The 17,120-nt window shown below is 27.2% G+C and overlaps 1 protein-coding gene across 4 annotated transcripts in view; it reads left to right on the top strand.

The window, feature by feature from the left end:
• Positions 1–8,339: 8,339 nt before the first annotated feature.
• The window catches only part of LOC136077936 (medium-chain acyl-CoA ligase ACSF2, mitochondrial-like), a 54,134-nt gene continuing 45,353 nt past the window's right edge, over positions 8,340–17,120 (top strand). For 3 of the 4 annotated variants that reach the window (XR_010637384.1, XM_065792287.1, XM_065792288.1), the window contains exon 1: positions 8,340–8,436. Coding sequence is in view for 2 of the 4 variants with exons in the window: in XM_065792287.1 (XP_065648359.1) it covers positions 8,363–8,436 (74 nt within the window). In the remaining 2 variants the exon portion in view is untranslated. Of the gene's footprint in view, positions 8,437–15,098; positions 15,220–17,120 lie in introns of all 4 variants that reach the window. The other variant, XM_065792289.1, reaches the window with a different exon arrangement.

The raw sequence follows: 17,120 nt of genomic DNA, 5'->3' as shown, positions 1-17,120 counted from the left end.
TAAGGAGGATTGCATATGTTATTACTTCGGCGCCATGCATTAATACTTTATACATGGTTGGAGTAATGGGATACCAACCATACAGATGGACTTTTATTTCCTCGTCTGATTGAGCTTGCCACTTTTATAAATGTGTTTTATAAGCTAAATGAAGATGCGATTCGAATAAGCGCGTATTTGCATGAAGAATTGAGACTACAAGTGAGATGGCTTCTGTATTGATTTGCTCTTTATTAATAAATTCATCAAAATCTTTTGATGTTTCTCCACAAATGTAGCGCCTCATAGTAGATGTAGTATCAATTGCAGCGTTGCACTCGTTGCCATCTACTGTTGTAAAAAGCAAGATATGCTTTATTTTTTCAATTTTATAGAGCAACCTTGTTTCCGTAAAATTTCTTATTTGATTTTTTACGTGCCAGTGCCTCTTGAGGTGTTTGTTTATGGGCAGTTACTTTTTTTAAATCAGAGTTAAATACTATTTGGTATTTCTTTGCTCTGGTAGATGTGGGAGTAATTTCTTTAACAAATTTTACAACATAAGTATTTCCTAAAAGCGCTGGCTCAATCTGGCTGCATATGCTAATTCATCAACAGATACCTGCTCGCGTAGATCCATAGTTTTTCAACGCTTACTGCAATTACTAAGCTCTGTAAATAATTTTGATTGGCATTCAGGTTTCTGTCAAATGTTTATAGACCAATAAGCAAAAAAGTTTGTTTTAGCTTGAAGAGGAAAACAGCGCGTGGAAAATGTTCAAAAACATAAAAAACTTCAATATCTATTATGTGGTGTGGCTCTACTTCCAGAGTTATACAATCACCTATGATAGTTTATAGAGCATTAAACGTTTATAAAAGTTGGGTGGCAGGAGGGTCAAATGGAACAGCCTACAGTTGCACAAAATCAGGCTGGTTTGATATGCACACGTTTGAAAAGTGATTTAAGTTGTGTTTTTGCCAAACGTTCAACATTTGAATGGACCTAAACTTCTTTTAGGAAATAACTTAGACTCTCATTTTAATACAGACGTTATTAAATTACCAAAAGAGAACAATGTTTACTTCGTAATGATGCTACCTAATGCCACACATGTAATACAGCCATCAGATGTATCTAATGAAGTGATGTTGGAAAGCGAGCGGAGGAAACAAAGCAGGAAATCTGGATGTTTTCCCAAAGAAAAATTTTCAGCTCTATTAAAAAGTTCAACTACTAAGTTGGAAGACGCTTATTGTCAGAATTTGGTATCTGGATTTTATACATGCAAACTATATTCAGCCGTACAAAGGTTTTAAATAAAATTTCTGAGCACCACGCAGCAGGTGCGACAGAATTTATCTAAATAATTCTGTTACAAATTTATTGATGTCTCATCGTGGTACACACAAAATCAATCAATCAATCAATCAATATATTTCTGAAATATTTGGTATTACATTTCAAGGTTGTTTACAAATAGTATAAACTACTAATATAAAGTAAACACCTAATGACAATGATTAAAATAGTAATGGTAATAATAATAAAAATAATATTTATATCAACAATAATAATAGTAATGATAAATAACAATAATAATAATAACATGTTATTTTAACAATAGTAATAATAACAATATAGTTAATTATAATAATTTAAATAAATCGGTATAATTTTCCATATATCAATCGTTTATACACACAAAGTTACAGTTACAAACAGTAATAAACTGACAGAACGTAACAACTAACGATGACATAAAAACGACTGTTGCTAAAAAAAATTATAAGGATTTAGTAAGTATAATAATCATAGTTCTTATAATATAACAACCAAAATATATTGCAAATAATATGACTAAATAAATAAATAAAATATAAACAGAAAAACATTGAGAAAATCAAAATAAAAGTTACAACGAACATTACAAACAAAAGCAAAAAAAAGATTTAAAAAAAACAACAAAAAAACTACAAAATAAAATTAAAAATAATAAAAATAAAGAAAAACAAAATAATGATAATACCCGTATATTAAAACATATATAATAAATGGCTAAAATGAAAATAAAAACAAATAATATATAACTGTATGAAAAATTATATATGACTATTTAAAAATAATTAATAAAACAAAAAATAAAAATAAACTACTAAACTACTAAAAAATAAAACTAAACTAAAAAATAAAACAATAAATTATTAACAAAAAATAATAAGTAAAACTTTATACGCGAAAAAACTAAAGAAAAATCATTACTATAAGACTGCATAACAGCATAACTAAAAAATAAATCGTAAATAAAAAATCCTACAAATATATGAAAGAAAACTAAAGAAATATATCAAATAAAACTAAAGAAATATATGAAAAAATAAAAAATCTTGATTTGCCGTTCTTTTTTCGATGTATAAATAGTTTTTTGTTCTTTCTTTTACTCATTAACTTTTTTAACGTCTATTTTCAATATTTCTTTACTTATTTTCTTTCAGATATTTCTTTTTTTTTCCTTCTTTTAAAACATTTATTTATTCTTCTTTTTAGATGATTTTATTTTTCGTTTAATTTATTAACTTTTTCTTTTCATTTTTTCTTTTTTCCTTATACTTTGTTATCTTTATCCGTTAGAAAAAAGCGTCCATCATTTGCGATGTCATTGCAAAGAAATCAAAACAAGAAAACCCAGAGACAATAAGTTGAATATTGCATCAGGGGCAGTTTTAAATGATGTTGAAGATATTGAAACTAATCTTAGTTTCTTTTGTGGAAAAAAAGACGATAACGAAACCGTTGACATCAGTTTAGTAGAGGAAGAGGAACTTATAGTCGATTGGACTGGCTGTGAATGTTGTGGTCGTTGGTATCATTCAAAACATTTTGAAAATACCATGTCTCCTGATTGCATTGTATACCCAAAACAATAACTGACCTTGTATTTTTTTTTAAAGGAAAAATAGTTTGTGTATTATTTACAGTATTCAGTACCTAATTTAATCATAACAAGAAAGTCTATCAATCGATTCTTCATCATTAATAATTAATGATTAAGTTTTCTATTTTATTAACCAGTTCTGATAATATATGTTTCTTGTTAAAATATGTAAAAATATTGACTTTCTATTTTCAGTTGTTGCCTTTTTACTATCTCCATTGGCATTGCTCACTAGTTAATTGTGTAAAACTTTAAAATAGCTCTTGCCATACAACACATAAAACTTTAAAATATTACTAAAAATTTTAAAAAGTAAATTTAGAATTGAAAAATAAAAATAAAAAAAATATATGATTATAAATGACCAATTATATTAATTAAACAGATACAAAAAAAATAAACTCCAGTGCAAACTCTACGACCATCCGCTTTAGAACACATTAAGTTACATTATATTATGGGTTAAAAACATTTTGTAAAACGCACGAAGCATTCGTGCATTTTTACAATAAAATTAAAACTAAGTTATGCTGAATAACTTATGCATATGCATATATGCATAACTTATGCATATAAAGATTATTGATATATTTTCTTACTTGCCTTAAAAATATATAGAGCATAGTCTTAAGGTGGAGGAGGGGTGGGGGGGAACTACTACCCCCATGGCTTCCCCCTTAAACCCGCCACTGTTAACAAACTGTATTATGTTTTGTTGTTTATTTCTGCACTAAATAACTTTTCTCTAAAGAAAAAAACTGCTTATATGTAGTATAAATTTAAAACTAAAAAGTATTAAGCAATGACAGTTAAACCAGATTTAAAGGTTTTGATAATTCTTATTTACTTAAAATATTCAGCTTCTTGTATTTATCCAGATAAACACAAGAAACCGAATATTACTAATATGAATTGTATTATTATACAACGAGATATTTCGTTGTAACAAGATAAAAATAACAAAATTTTTTTTAACATTAATGAAATAAAAATATACTTTTGCAGTTTTATTTACATGATATAATTCATTATTATAGATTACAAATGGCTTTGTTTGCCTTCTGAAATTGGCTTTATTATACAACTTTTTATTAACTAAATAAATCTGCAAATTAGTCGTGCACGTCTTATTGATATGTAAGGGGTCGTCCATAAATTATGTCACGCGGTTTTTGACCCTTTTTGACCTCCCCCTCGTCACAAAATCGTAACACATAAGAAGCAAGTTTTGTATGAGTCGTCAGAAAACCACGAACCCCCTTATAGCATGACGTAATTTATGGACGACCCCTAACTCTGCTAATATTAACTTGAGAGTAAAAATAAAATAGAGGTAGTAAAAATGTCATACGCTTTTTTAACTCCGAGTTAAAAATTTCATATGAGATTACTGGGAGTAAAAAAAACTCGTGAGTACAAATTTCATTATACACTGGCGCTAAAATACGAGTTTCTCATTACAAAATTCTTCGATGAGAAAATGAGAGTTTCTCATTTTCAAAATCCTAAAATATAATTTGCTAACATCTCCTAATCCTAAAAGTTTTGATAACTTTATCGAGACACTAAAGAGACTTTATCTCATAAATCTCATTTTAACGGCAATTACTCCTAAATTAAAAATTTATTTTTAAACGGCCGCGTAGGTAATTTTTTAATGTTTGTTAAACTTTTTAATGTTAAATAAAGCGATTTAGCTTTAGATTAATTAAATTTTGAAAAATTTAATTAAATTTTGAAAAATTTAATTAATTATTTTAAATAGTAGTTTTAAAATATCTTTATTTCTTAAAAGATCTGCTAAAAAATTATAAATGCACAATCACTAAGGAGTGATAATCATTATGTACAAATTATTTATCTAATCATTATGGCATAATGATAATATAAATAGTTATGCATAATTTATGTATAAGCTTTTTATATTATTTATTAAATAGTATAATTGTTATGAAATATCAAATCAAAATTAAAAAAAGTTAAATAAGTATTGTCATGTATAAAGTGGGCTCACCACTTTTTTTTAGGGGTTCCTCATATTTCTATTTCTAATAAATTATTACAAGGTTACCTATGTAATAAATGTAACTATTATCATCAATGTGCTTGCATTCATTATCATAATGAGTGCAAACATTGATGATGATGGTGAGTCCAAAATCCATTAAGTTTGTAACTAACAACTGTAAAATCTGCACTATAAAAATTACTATGAAAACTTGCTACTAGATTACCAAGGTGTGGTTTGCTTGGTAGGCAACTAATATCTAGGTAACCTATTCAATATATATAACTGTCATTAAGTGGTAAATAACTAGTGGGGTTTCAATGAAGTCAATAAACAGTTTAAAGTGTCTAAAAGAAAAAGTTAGACAGATATTTATTTATTGACCTCATTGATTCAATAGTTGAAACTTCACTAGAAAAATATTTTTATTCAATAAAAACTTTTACTAAATTTTTTAAGCCTAAATGCTGACACAATTAAATTTTTTTGTTATTTTGAATTTAGTTTCATTGTATGAAACTAAAATAATAAAACTGTCATTGTAAAGTGTAATTTGTATTGTAATACAATTTAATATGTAATAACGTAACATGTAATAATGTAAAAATTTAATAATGTATATTGTAATACAATGAAACTAAATTCAAAATAATAAAAAATTTAGTTGTGTCAGCATTTATGCTGAAAAAATTTCGAAAAATTTAAATGAATAGATGACTGAATTTTTTTTACCCATGAATAATGTTGAGAAAAAAGTTAACATTAAAATGCCTCATTTTTGGAACTGTGTTATTTGATATTTTCATATTTTATTAATCATTTTCATATTTACACTTCAGATTTTATAAATCTTTGTCATCATATATTGTGATAAAAATTAGTACTTCATTGATTCCATGAATTATGCTGAGGATTACGTCTATTTAAAATAATAAAATTTTATTTGGTGTTTGATGATATGCCAATCAAATACCACTTGGGTGTTTATTTATATTGGCATAATTTTTTTTAGTCTTCTTTTATGCAAATGAAGTATCAGTCCTAAACTTTCAGTCACTGTACATAAATGTGCTTATAGATTAGGATTTATGATCTTATCTTATATTTTTCTATAATAACGATCATAATAATTTTAATTTATAATGATAATTATGATAATTATGCAGCCAACGTGTAGTGGTTAGAGTTCACACTTTAGAACTGGAGGTCTGTGGTTTGAAGCCGGCTCTGGCCATATAAGCATCATTGGTAAAGAAGGCAATGTGAACTTCCTGGTTAAATGCTGTTCCACGATGCTCTGTGATAAGATCGTTAGGACTTCTTGAAGCACCTAAATAATTAAAAAGCAATAATAATTTTATAATAATTATTATAATTCTTTATACCTAATTTAAATAATTTTAACAGGTAATATATTTCTGAAATCATTAAATTAACTTTCATTTTAATGATCTCAGAAATATCTGGAATTTATGATGATAGGCTAAACTCTTAAAAATTTTGATTTTTCTTGATTTATCTTTTGTACTTATGCTGTATGCACAGGTTTTATAATTCTGGCATAACATTGATTAGTTTAACGTCCAAAGAAAAAAGTCCTTCATTTCTTGAGTTTTTTTAAAAAAAAAAAACTAACAGTTAAGGTCAAGTTGAAGTTACCTTAATCAGCATGTTTGCAAATTACCTTAATCAGCTATTGTTTGCAAAAAAAAACTTTGTTTACCACTGAGTACTTTTAAGTTGATTCCCAAGTTTCTTTAAAGAAATTTTGTTCAACCCTAATTGATCCTTAGCCTCAACCAATGCAAATTATCTCTGACTCTAGGAAGACTTCTATTTTCACTTCTGTTTGGTTAATGGTTAATTGGTAGCTAGTTCATACAAAAGAACTGATCTAGTGAATATCATTTTTTCATTTGTATTAGCCTTGTTCATTCAAATCATGACATCTTTTTTATATCTTGTTTAAGGTAAAATGCTTTTGATCATACTATTCATGAAGATCATTTTTATTGCTTATGAATTGTTTTGAAATTATTGATGTTATTTGTTAGAAAATTTTTTATTTTTGAACAAAATTAATTGTAATTCTACTATAAATGAAATAGAGATCTCATTTACAGTAGATCTTTTGCTCTACACATTTTGCCTTTAATTATATATATGAACTTAAAATTTAAAATGCTTAAAGAGTTTAAACTCCTTGTTACTTCTAGAACCTAAGATAAAGAGGACATTTACATTCTACTACTACAATTTAGTTTTCCAAGTCTTGAAATAGTAGCTCACAAAATTATTCAGGATGTTTCTGCACTCTTTACTGCCCAAAATTTTCTTTTTTAATTGTAAATGGTAACTGTTAATTTTTTTTTGTTTGGTGTTTTTAAGGGATAATAAGCAAATACTTTAAATTCCAAATACTAAAGTTAGGGTATAAATATCAATCATGGAGTCAATTAAATTTTTTTTTTAAACTTAGCATAATATAAATCAAAGCACGATGAAAACAATAAAGGTAAAAAAAACTTCTTAAAAAAAAGTTTAATTGATCTTGGTATTGTTGTCTTGCATTTTATACACAGAGCAGTTGACATGTTGTTTACATTTACATCTAAAGTCTTTGTCTATATTGTTGATATATATATATATATATATATATATATATATATATATATATATATATATATATATATATATATATATATATATATATATATATATATATATTGATTATACTACTTCAACCTTCCTTGTATTTTCTTTTTCTTTTATTATTTGAGAGTACAATGTTCTTAAATGATGCCACCATATACACAAAGTTAAAGATCAATTTTAATTAGCTTTTGCACTGTGCTCTTCTTCATAAAAAGGAGAATTATTATGAATTGTTAACTACCATTAACTTTGGGATTGTGGTGGCTTTTTTGGTGAATTGAGATTAGATAATTTGCAAACATGGAGCAAGCTTTAAATTTAAGTATACTTATACTTAATTCAAATTATAATGTTTTGCAAAAAATTGCAATGATTGGAATATAGAAACAAAAATATCTTTATACTATTATTATTTTAAACTAAATTTATATTACTTGGCAGATTTCAAGCTTAATCTAATGATATTTTTGTGTCTGAAAGTCATGTGTAAAGTATTCTTAGACCTTTTATCTGAGAACACTATCGAATGATTTAGTTAATACATGCAAAGAGATAAGCATTTATTACTTACATTTATTACAACAACCATTTAATTTATTAAAACTTTTTATACATTAAATAATTGTTGTGCACTGTCTATATTTTTTGTTATTATATTATCTTTTATTATTGTATCGTTTATAATAATAATAGATTTTTTTCTTAATTTTGAGTAATAAAGTTATGAATAATATAATTAAAGGAAATATATTTAAATATCTTTAGGTTATTAGGTTTTTAAACAATGAATAAAATATTTATAGGACAGAATGTGAAAAGAATATTCTTGGTGCATTCAAATAAAACATTTCTTAAGAAGTAAGTAATTTTTTATTATTTAAGCTAAATATGATAATTATATATAAATAATAATTTTAAAGAAGTAATTTTTAAAATTTATTTTTATAAGCCTAATTAGATGATTTTTATTCAAAAAATGAGTTCATCAAGTATATGAAGATTTTACTTTTTGTGATATTTAGCACCAATCTTACAAAAAAAAGTTTTACCCTGGAACACTTATAAATAAAAAATATACCTAGTGAAACCATCTCTAAACAATCTTCCTTGCTGAAAATAGGTCTGATTATAAAAAAGCTAATGGAATCTATTGGATTACCAGAAAAATAGATTAAAAAAAACTTTAAGCACCTCAATATCAGGTCTAATCACTGTCATGGACATTAGTTAAGACAGGCAGCACACAAATTTAAAAAGACAAGTATCAGTTACGATAATTTGATAAAGATACCAATTTGAATGCATTGCATCAAGAAACGACTAGTACATTTTATTAAATAGTATCATAATGATGACTAATACTTATTTTGGTCTGACCAGACTTTATCACATTATACCAAAACAGTCGGATTATTCTTTGAAAAGCATTTCATAAAATATGTGACAAAAGTGGATAACCTACCAAACCTTCCAAAATATTTCTCAAATGAGGATTTATGAAGAATTCTTTAGAGAATGGGCTATACCAAGAACTAGGAAGCAAAAATTCTGAAACAACTTTGTATTAGGATAAAGAGCTGCCTCAAGAATGTTGATATGAACCTCACATGATGTTACCAAGTCAACTTGTCCTGGAATTAAGAAAATCAAATAAAAATTTAATGTTGAAACTAATAAAAAACTCTTAAGGAATAAATACTCTATAGAAAAATTTTTTGTTTAACTCACTGCTCATAAACATAGAGAATAATAGTAATTTCAGATTTTGACCTGGACAACATACTTGGTATAATCTTGCAGAAATGTTCTCCAGAGCTGTCGTCTATACTTAAACTATTTAACAAATGCTTATGATAGTCTTGTTTTCCAGCCTGTTAGAAAATGACATCTGTCCCCTATTTTCAAAAACTCTAGACCCTATTTTCAAAAACTCTAGAGAGCAATCTGACTCGTCTAACTGCTGTCCTCTTAGTCTTCTTCATATCATAAGCAAGGTTTTTAAATCTTTAATTAACAAAGACTTAATCTTGAATCTAGTAACATACTTTCTGATCATCAATATGGATTTCGAACTTCTGGTTCTACTGCTGATTTGTTAACGGTAATAACTGATAGGTTTTATCGTGCATTAGATAGATGTGGAGAGGAACAAAATCCATATTGATGATCAAAAAGCTCATCAATATGGATTTCGATTCTCGTTCTACTAATGAATTGTTCCTTACCAATTGTAGTATAAAAATTGTCCTCAATGGACAGCACTCTACTTCATTTCCTGTAACTTCAGGGTTCCTTAAGGTTTTATCCTTGGCCCCATACTTTTTTTAATTTACATTAACAATCTCCCAGAAATTTTCACATCGTAAGCGACATTGTTGGCTGACGATACTACCATTTATTCCTATCTTGAAAAAAAGCCAACACTCTCTGATTGCTTGGAGGGGACATTTGAGCTTGAAAAGGATCTCACTGTTACAACAGTGAGACCCTTTTCAAGCAAATACTATAATGAGCACAGCTCTGAAGAGCTAGTGTCTCTTGTCCCAATACTAAAATTTATTCTTGTGTTACTTGTCATTTAATTATAAAAATAAGTCTCATCCTTTTACTGTGACAGTTCCTAAGTACTCCAAAAATTCTTAATTGTCTAGTTTTTTTTCTCGAACATCTGTTCATTGGAATTTGCTTCCTTCATCTTGATTACCTGATTCATACAATTTGTAATCTTTTAAATTGTCTTTTAATCGTTATCTTGCTCTAAAAATTTCATCTTTTCTCTTCCAGCAACTTTCAACTCTAATTAGTGGTTGCTTGCAGTCTTGTTGGAAGTGAAGATGTTAAAAAAACAAATCAATATTTAGCCAAAATACTGAAAGGTAAAGTGAAAGAATACATCAGACATTTCTTGGCTAATATGGTTAATCCTAAATAAAGAGGTAAAGATTTAACTGATAAAGAAATAGAGATTGGAATGGCCTTAACATCTTCAAAAAATCCAGATTATCTTTAACTTTTGCTTAATTTTTAAAGCAGAAGTTGCACAAACTTTAAGTTTCATGAAATTATTCTCAAAACTGTAAAACTATGTGATTGGTGCAAATCTCAAAATGATTATGTGAATCAGGAATTACTGGAAGTTGTTGACCAGTTACTGCTATTGCTTCATCTGGAGGTGTTGAAAGAATATTTTCATAATTTGGTCTTGTGCATTCAAACATTAGAAACAGACTCAGAATTGAGAAAACAGGCAATTTGGTTTAAGAAAGTTCTTTAGTTTAGAAAACATTGAAGTTAATGAACTTGTTTGAAATTAATGAAAGCTTAAATGAAATTAATTTAGAGTCTTCGATAATTCGTAAATAATGAGCATTAAAATTTTTTTTTAAATATTTCGTTTTGATGTTATATTATAGTTTAACTTGATAAGTTTTCTTTTTTATGTAGGGAAATTCAATATAAAAAAAAACCCTGGATTTATTTTTAAAAAATCCAATCTAAATTAAAAAAATATATATTTTTTTTAATTTGTTAAATAAAAATTGTCGTTTATATTAACTTTGGTTATTCCCCAAAATAGTTCTTTCACATTTTTTTGCCCACGAAACTATAAAATTAAATCATGAAAATATATAGACATGCTTTTGGTCAACCACAAATCTAAGTTGATCATGTGTTGGTGTTTTTAGAAGCATAAGAGCAAATAAATTTACTGTGTGTTGTACTTGCAAACATTGCTAAACATTGCTATGAGATAATTGTTTGCAATGTAAAATTCAAGACACAGTGATACGTTAAGGTGTAAACTTAAAGGGTGTTTTCACCAGTCTTGCTCCTCTTCTTCACCCAATAGACTAGTGTAGATGTAAAACTGTGTTTACATCTACACTAGTCTATATTACATCATGCATTTTGAGATCACATAAAGGGCCCTTTGTTACAACTTTGGATTGATTAGAAGAACCAAGACTTGTATATAGCTTATGTTTAGATTATTGCTTAGGGTGCTCTGTACTTTCTAGGATGGAATCAAGTTTTTTAATAATTTCAAATATAACTAGAATACCTAAAAGTATTAAACTTAGAAAACCAGCATTACTACAAAATTATTTTAATCTTTTACAAATATTTTTTGTAAAAGTTTAAAATAATTTTAAAAAGTTTTTTTGTTTTTTTTTGAATATTTTTGGTTTTTGAAGTTTCATGTGTTGAATGATTTTGAAGTTTCATGTGTTGAATGTTTTTGAAGTTTCATGTGTTGAATGATTTAAAATTTACTTACTTGCTCTTTGTGAGACTAATTTAAGTATTGTCCTTTGATTCCCCAAGACTCCAATAATCAAAAGCTTGATCTTCATAGTAAAATCAGATTGTCCTTTGATTATTCTTGTATGCGGCTTTCATTCAATATGAAGGTTATGCAGGTTATGCATTCCATATGAAATCATTCAAAAAATAATAATAATAATAAAAAAAAATGTCACCCATAGGTCTCAGGATTGGTTTTTTTTTACATCATTTGCTGTCCATATTAAATAAATAATTACTGCAAAAGTTACAGCTAAAAATATATATGGACTGTTGAGATATCATCGATCGATCGTACAACACGAGATATTGTGTTGTACGATCAGACTCTTTGTTTGAATACTACATCTTCTTCTAGCTTATGGTCTATAAACTGATGCACTAAAACAACTTTTTAATGCTTGAATACCAGGGCATAGCTTAAATCAGTGCAGCATACAATTCGTGTTTTCAAGAGAAAAAATAATTAAACTCATAAAATCTTTATAACATTTATTCCACCTAATTGCATCAATTAGAAATTTTGTATTTTGGTGATGATGTATACACATACATTGTGTGCACCTGATGCATTAGTTGTAATGTACCACTTAGGTTTCAAAGTACAAAACTTTGAGAAACTGATCTTGACATTAGGATAGTCTTTTTTAAATACAACATGTAATTCATGAAGATTAAGAAGTAAAAATTTGTTTTGAACATGTTAGTTTTTCTTAACACTAACAAAATCTTTTTTGCCTGGCATAATTCTTGAAAACTCATCATTTTGATAAAAGTTAGTTACTAACTGGGTTGTTTTGGGGAAAGAGGGTTTCCAATTTTGTTTCCTGGCAATGGTAGAATCCCTTGCTCATTTTTAACATGTCTTGAAGTTCGAACAAGATACTCAGACACTTCAAAGTAACTTGATATGTTTTTATGTGTTCATGATTCTGGTATAAGCGTTAACATTTGCACTTTAAGTGTTAATATTTGCATCAATATCATATGCTAATGAAAACTTTTTTCTCATTTCTTGATTCCCATTCCTCCTGTGAACTAAAATCTTCATCAGTTTTTACTGCTTTTACAACAATTTGCTGCAGAATTTCCAACCTGGCATTACATTATTTTTTTCTAAAACTTTTGCCAAGTCTAGCAAGAAATTATAACATTGCCTAAAAACACATTGATCACACAGAAATCTTTACATTACATAAAAGTTTAACTGAGTTTTAAAATTAACTTAAAATTTAATCATGAATCTCAATAAAATATATTTCTTTTAATTAACATATTCACTATAATAAATGTTGTCTTTGTAATTTTTCTCTTAAAAAAGTTTTCATAGAATTGCTTATGCTAACAGCATAGAATTTTGATTAAACTAAATTTGCTCATCACATTATTTCTTCTTGCTGTTCACAAGAAAGATCTTTGAGTTCAATAAAACTTTGTTTTCTAGAAAGTACAGTTTTGTGGCAACAAATGTTGAAAGTTTTTTCAATGTCACATTTCTCCATATTTATTATATTTGTTTTTGAAATCACTAGCTAAAAGAATAACTAAATAAAACTCTTGCATTTACAATATGATTTTTAAAGACAATCTTTCAAAACACCATAGTTTTTATTTCAAAAATATTTTAAAGTGTTAGGCATTTAACAATTTGAAATATATTATGAAAATAAATTCAAATGCAGCAAAACAATTTACCAAGTTTGAAATACAAGCAAAACAATTTGAAAACTCATGAACATTTTTTTTCATTATGTTTCTAAATTCTATTTTAGAAATAGAATTAAGTTAATTATCACTATTAATTCATTTTTATGTAATACAAAAATCTAAGGAGGTAGAGGGGGGTGTTACCCCTCCCCTTTTCCCCCTTTTATATGTCCATGACTATGAATATGTCCTATACTAGTTATTAAATAACACTTTATTAAAGTTTCAATTAAAAAATTTATAAGTCAATAAGTTTGAAAAAAATTGGATAAATGAGGTTTTTCTTAAGAATATCAAGTCCTAAAAGTAGTTTTTTTTGTCAAAGTTGATTTGTTGAAACAATCCATGTATATTTTTATCTAAAATTTTCGCAGTTATTATTTATTTAATATAGACAGCAAATGATGTAAAAATAAAGCAATTCTGAGACACAAAGGTGACATGGTCTGGATGATTTCATATGGAATGACCCCATAGCACTACTTTACTCAAACATATAAGACTGCACAATTTTTGAAACTATTTCTGATAAAATTGATTGATTCCTTTCTTTTTATCCACTAGCCAATATTTTTGCACAACAAAGTCCAATCACATGGTAAAGGTAAAACTACCATGCTAAGTACAGCATTTGAATTTGTTTTTATTTCAGTGTTTATCAGTTTAGTCGGTTGGGGATTCGGCCGAGTGTTCGCAGACGCATTGCATGTGGGAAATTTGGACAAACTTAAATGTTTCAATGAACTATGGTTCATTGCAAATTTAATTAAATGGTTCAAGCAAACTTAAATGTTTCAATGAACTATGGTTCATTGAAACATCTAAGTTTGCTTTTGTGATTGAAATTCAAGCAAGCAGCGAATCTAGTTTTCTTGTTTTTTAAATTTCTAGTATCAGTTTGTTGTAATAAAAAAAAAACATTCTTGTTATTAAAGGTATTTAATTTATGTATTAATACACGTATTTAATTTACGTTTTAAATAGAAGCAACCAGTAAAGTAAAGAAATCTATTTTCCTCATTAAATAAATTTCTAGAACCAGTTTTATATTCTTTTGTTATAATCAAAAAACATTTAACTTATTTAACTTTTCAGGCAAAACTTTTAAAGAAATAGCATTTGTGGGTGTTAAACCAAATAATTTTGTAATTTTTTAAATTGTACTTTATTTCTTGCTTTTTTTTTTTAATAAGATTTGCTGTTGTTGGAACGCATTGCAAAAAATTATTTGCAAATTTAGAAAAAAAATTTTTCCAAGCAATTTTAGGAATTCTTGGAAAACCCCAATTCTCAAAAAGTTTTTTTCCAAGAGACATTTTTGCAGTTATGCAAGCATGTAGTTATACCAATAGCGGCAATTTTATTACAAGTTTTAAACAATAATTAATAATTTTTTATGTTCTTTTTCTATTAGTTTTTAATAGTCATTAAATTTTCAATAATTTATAGAATTATTATTAAACTTTAATTTGGCAAACTTTATTTGGAGAATGGGATTTTTTTGACAGGACAATGGTCACCCTACACATCACACATGTTACTTACAATGTTGCACAAATTTGCATTGACAATAACATCAGGCTGATATGTTTACCGGCTCATTCATCCCACATACTTCAACTGTTAAACGTAAGTGTATATTGTCATGTTAAACAAGTTTTGCGCAAGTTACTTACAGAATTTTTTACAGCTACAAATTTCAACAACTTAACAAAAGAAAGTTACATTATCGGAGCTAAATTTTTTACTTGCAACTACAAGTAAAACTTTTAGCTTCAGTAACGCATTTACACAAACACAAATAATCGCTGGATTTTAAAACATTGGTTTGTTTCCACATGACATTAGCAAAGTTAATCAATCAAGATTACAAATTGCCCAAACATTTTAAGTACCATCTCAGCCTGCTTCATCATCTTCATCCAAGCTAATTTCATCATCCTCAACCGAGCCTACTATATCATCCTCATCCCAGCCACATCAGTCAGTATCAAACTCTAACGATTTGCCAACTTCAAAATTTAACAACAACACCAGTGACTCCTGCTCAAATTTATCAAATATTGCAACACTTTACGGGAAGACACGAAGGCAATTTGAAAAATGTTTTATAGCGCCACTATGTTGACACACACAAAAAAAAAACCATAGTCAACATTTTGAGAGTTGAAGGCTAGTATCTAATACATCTAAGGTGCTCAAGAAACTAAAGCAAGACGTTAAAACGTCAAAACAATTAAATAAATACAACATTGACTTCAGTTGTCTGTTAATCGTTATCTTGCTTCTTAAACTTCTTCTTTTCTGTTCCAGTAATTTTGTTGTTGTTCAGCTGGATAAGTTTTATTTTAAATTAAATTTTGAAGGTGGTTTTTTAGTACAATATAGTCAGTTTGTATTATTCAATTAGTTCTGAGTGGTAATTCTATTACCACTCAGAATGGATGTTTACTATTGATGGTTGTGAAATTTTGGTACTTGTAATAATTTTATTAGAATGTCTACAATCATGGATCTTTAGCAGTGGATGCAAGTTGGCAATCAGTTTTTGATATTGGGTTATTTACATCAGCTCTGATGTTGTTAGTTTTCATGTGCTATGCTTATCAATTTAGAAAGACAATATTTCTCTAATGTTTATAATGCTGTATTCATGTTTATAAAGTAACAATTCTGCTATATTTTAAAATCTTAGTGGATTTTTATGGTTTCAAGCAAAGTTCAAGCGCATCTCCTTTCAATTAGTGTTACATGAATAAGTATCACTCAAGTCTACTAAGAAGTTAGGTCAGCCATTAGTTTGTTTTGTGGGCTAAAGTTTGTTGATGTGCAAAGTAGTGATTCAATTGTGGAGAAAGATATATGGATTAGTGATTTTAATTCAGTTTCTTTTCTCTTTGTATGGCTAAGTTTTTAGCTTATCAAGCTAATTAATAGTAAAACATTGGTTGGAATTAAACAGTATTGTAATTGATGAAATTTCAGATTCTAATATTAACATTTTATTTTCTAACTTGTGTCTGAGGAAACAAATTGAGATTTAAAAAACTTATACTTTTCATTCTAAAATCATTAGTTGCTATTTTAAATGCTGTGATGTTCATGTTATAAGATAATGTTTTAATGTTAAAATTTTAATTGCTGTTAGGCTTCTTTCACATTTTTTTTATCGTAACATATAATAGTATTATTTAGACAAGCATATTTTTTTTTTGCAGTTTTAACCATATTTTTGTCTGTATAAAAATTTTTCTTCTAAACTGTGCACATTTTATACTTAAAGTTAGTAGAATTTCTACTGTGCACTTATACTGTGCACTTATACTGTGCACTTATACTGTGCACTTATACTGTGCACTTATACTGTGCACTTATACTGTGCACTTGTACTTATGCTTACTTAAAGTTGAAATATGTAGTATATCTTATTATTTGATTTTTGGTACTTGAAATTTTATTTAAAATAGTTTTAACATTTGTTTATAAAGTATATCAATCTATTTTTAAAGCTTAATTAAATTTAACCACCT

This window comes from Hydra vulgaris, chromosome 03 (genome assembly GCF_038396675.1).
Source record: "Hydra vulgaris chromosome 03, alternate assembly HydraT2T_AEP".
Lineage (NCBI taxonomy): Eukaryota > Metazoa > Cnidaria > Hydrozoa > Anthoathecata > Hydridae > Hydra > Hydra vulgaris.
Note: the sequence above shows the minus strand (reverse complement) of the source record. Positions and strands in the feature narration are given on the sequence as shown.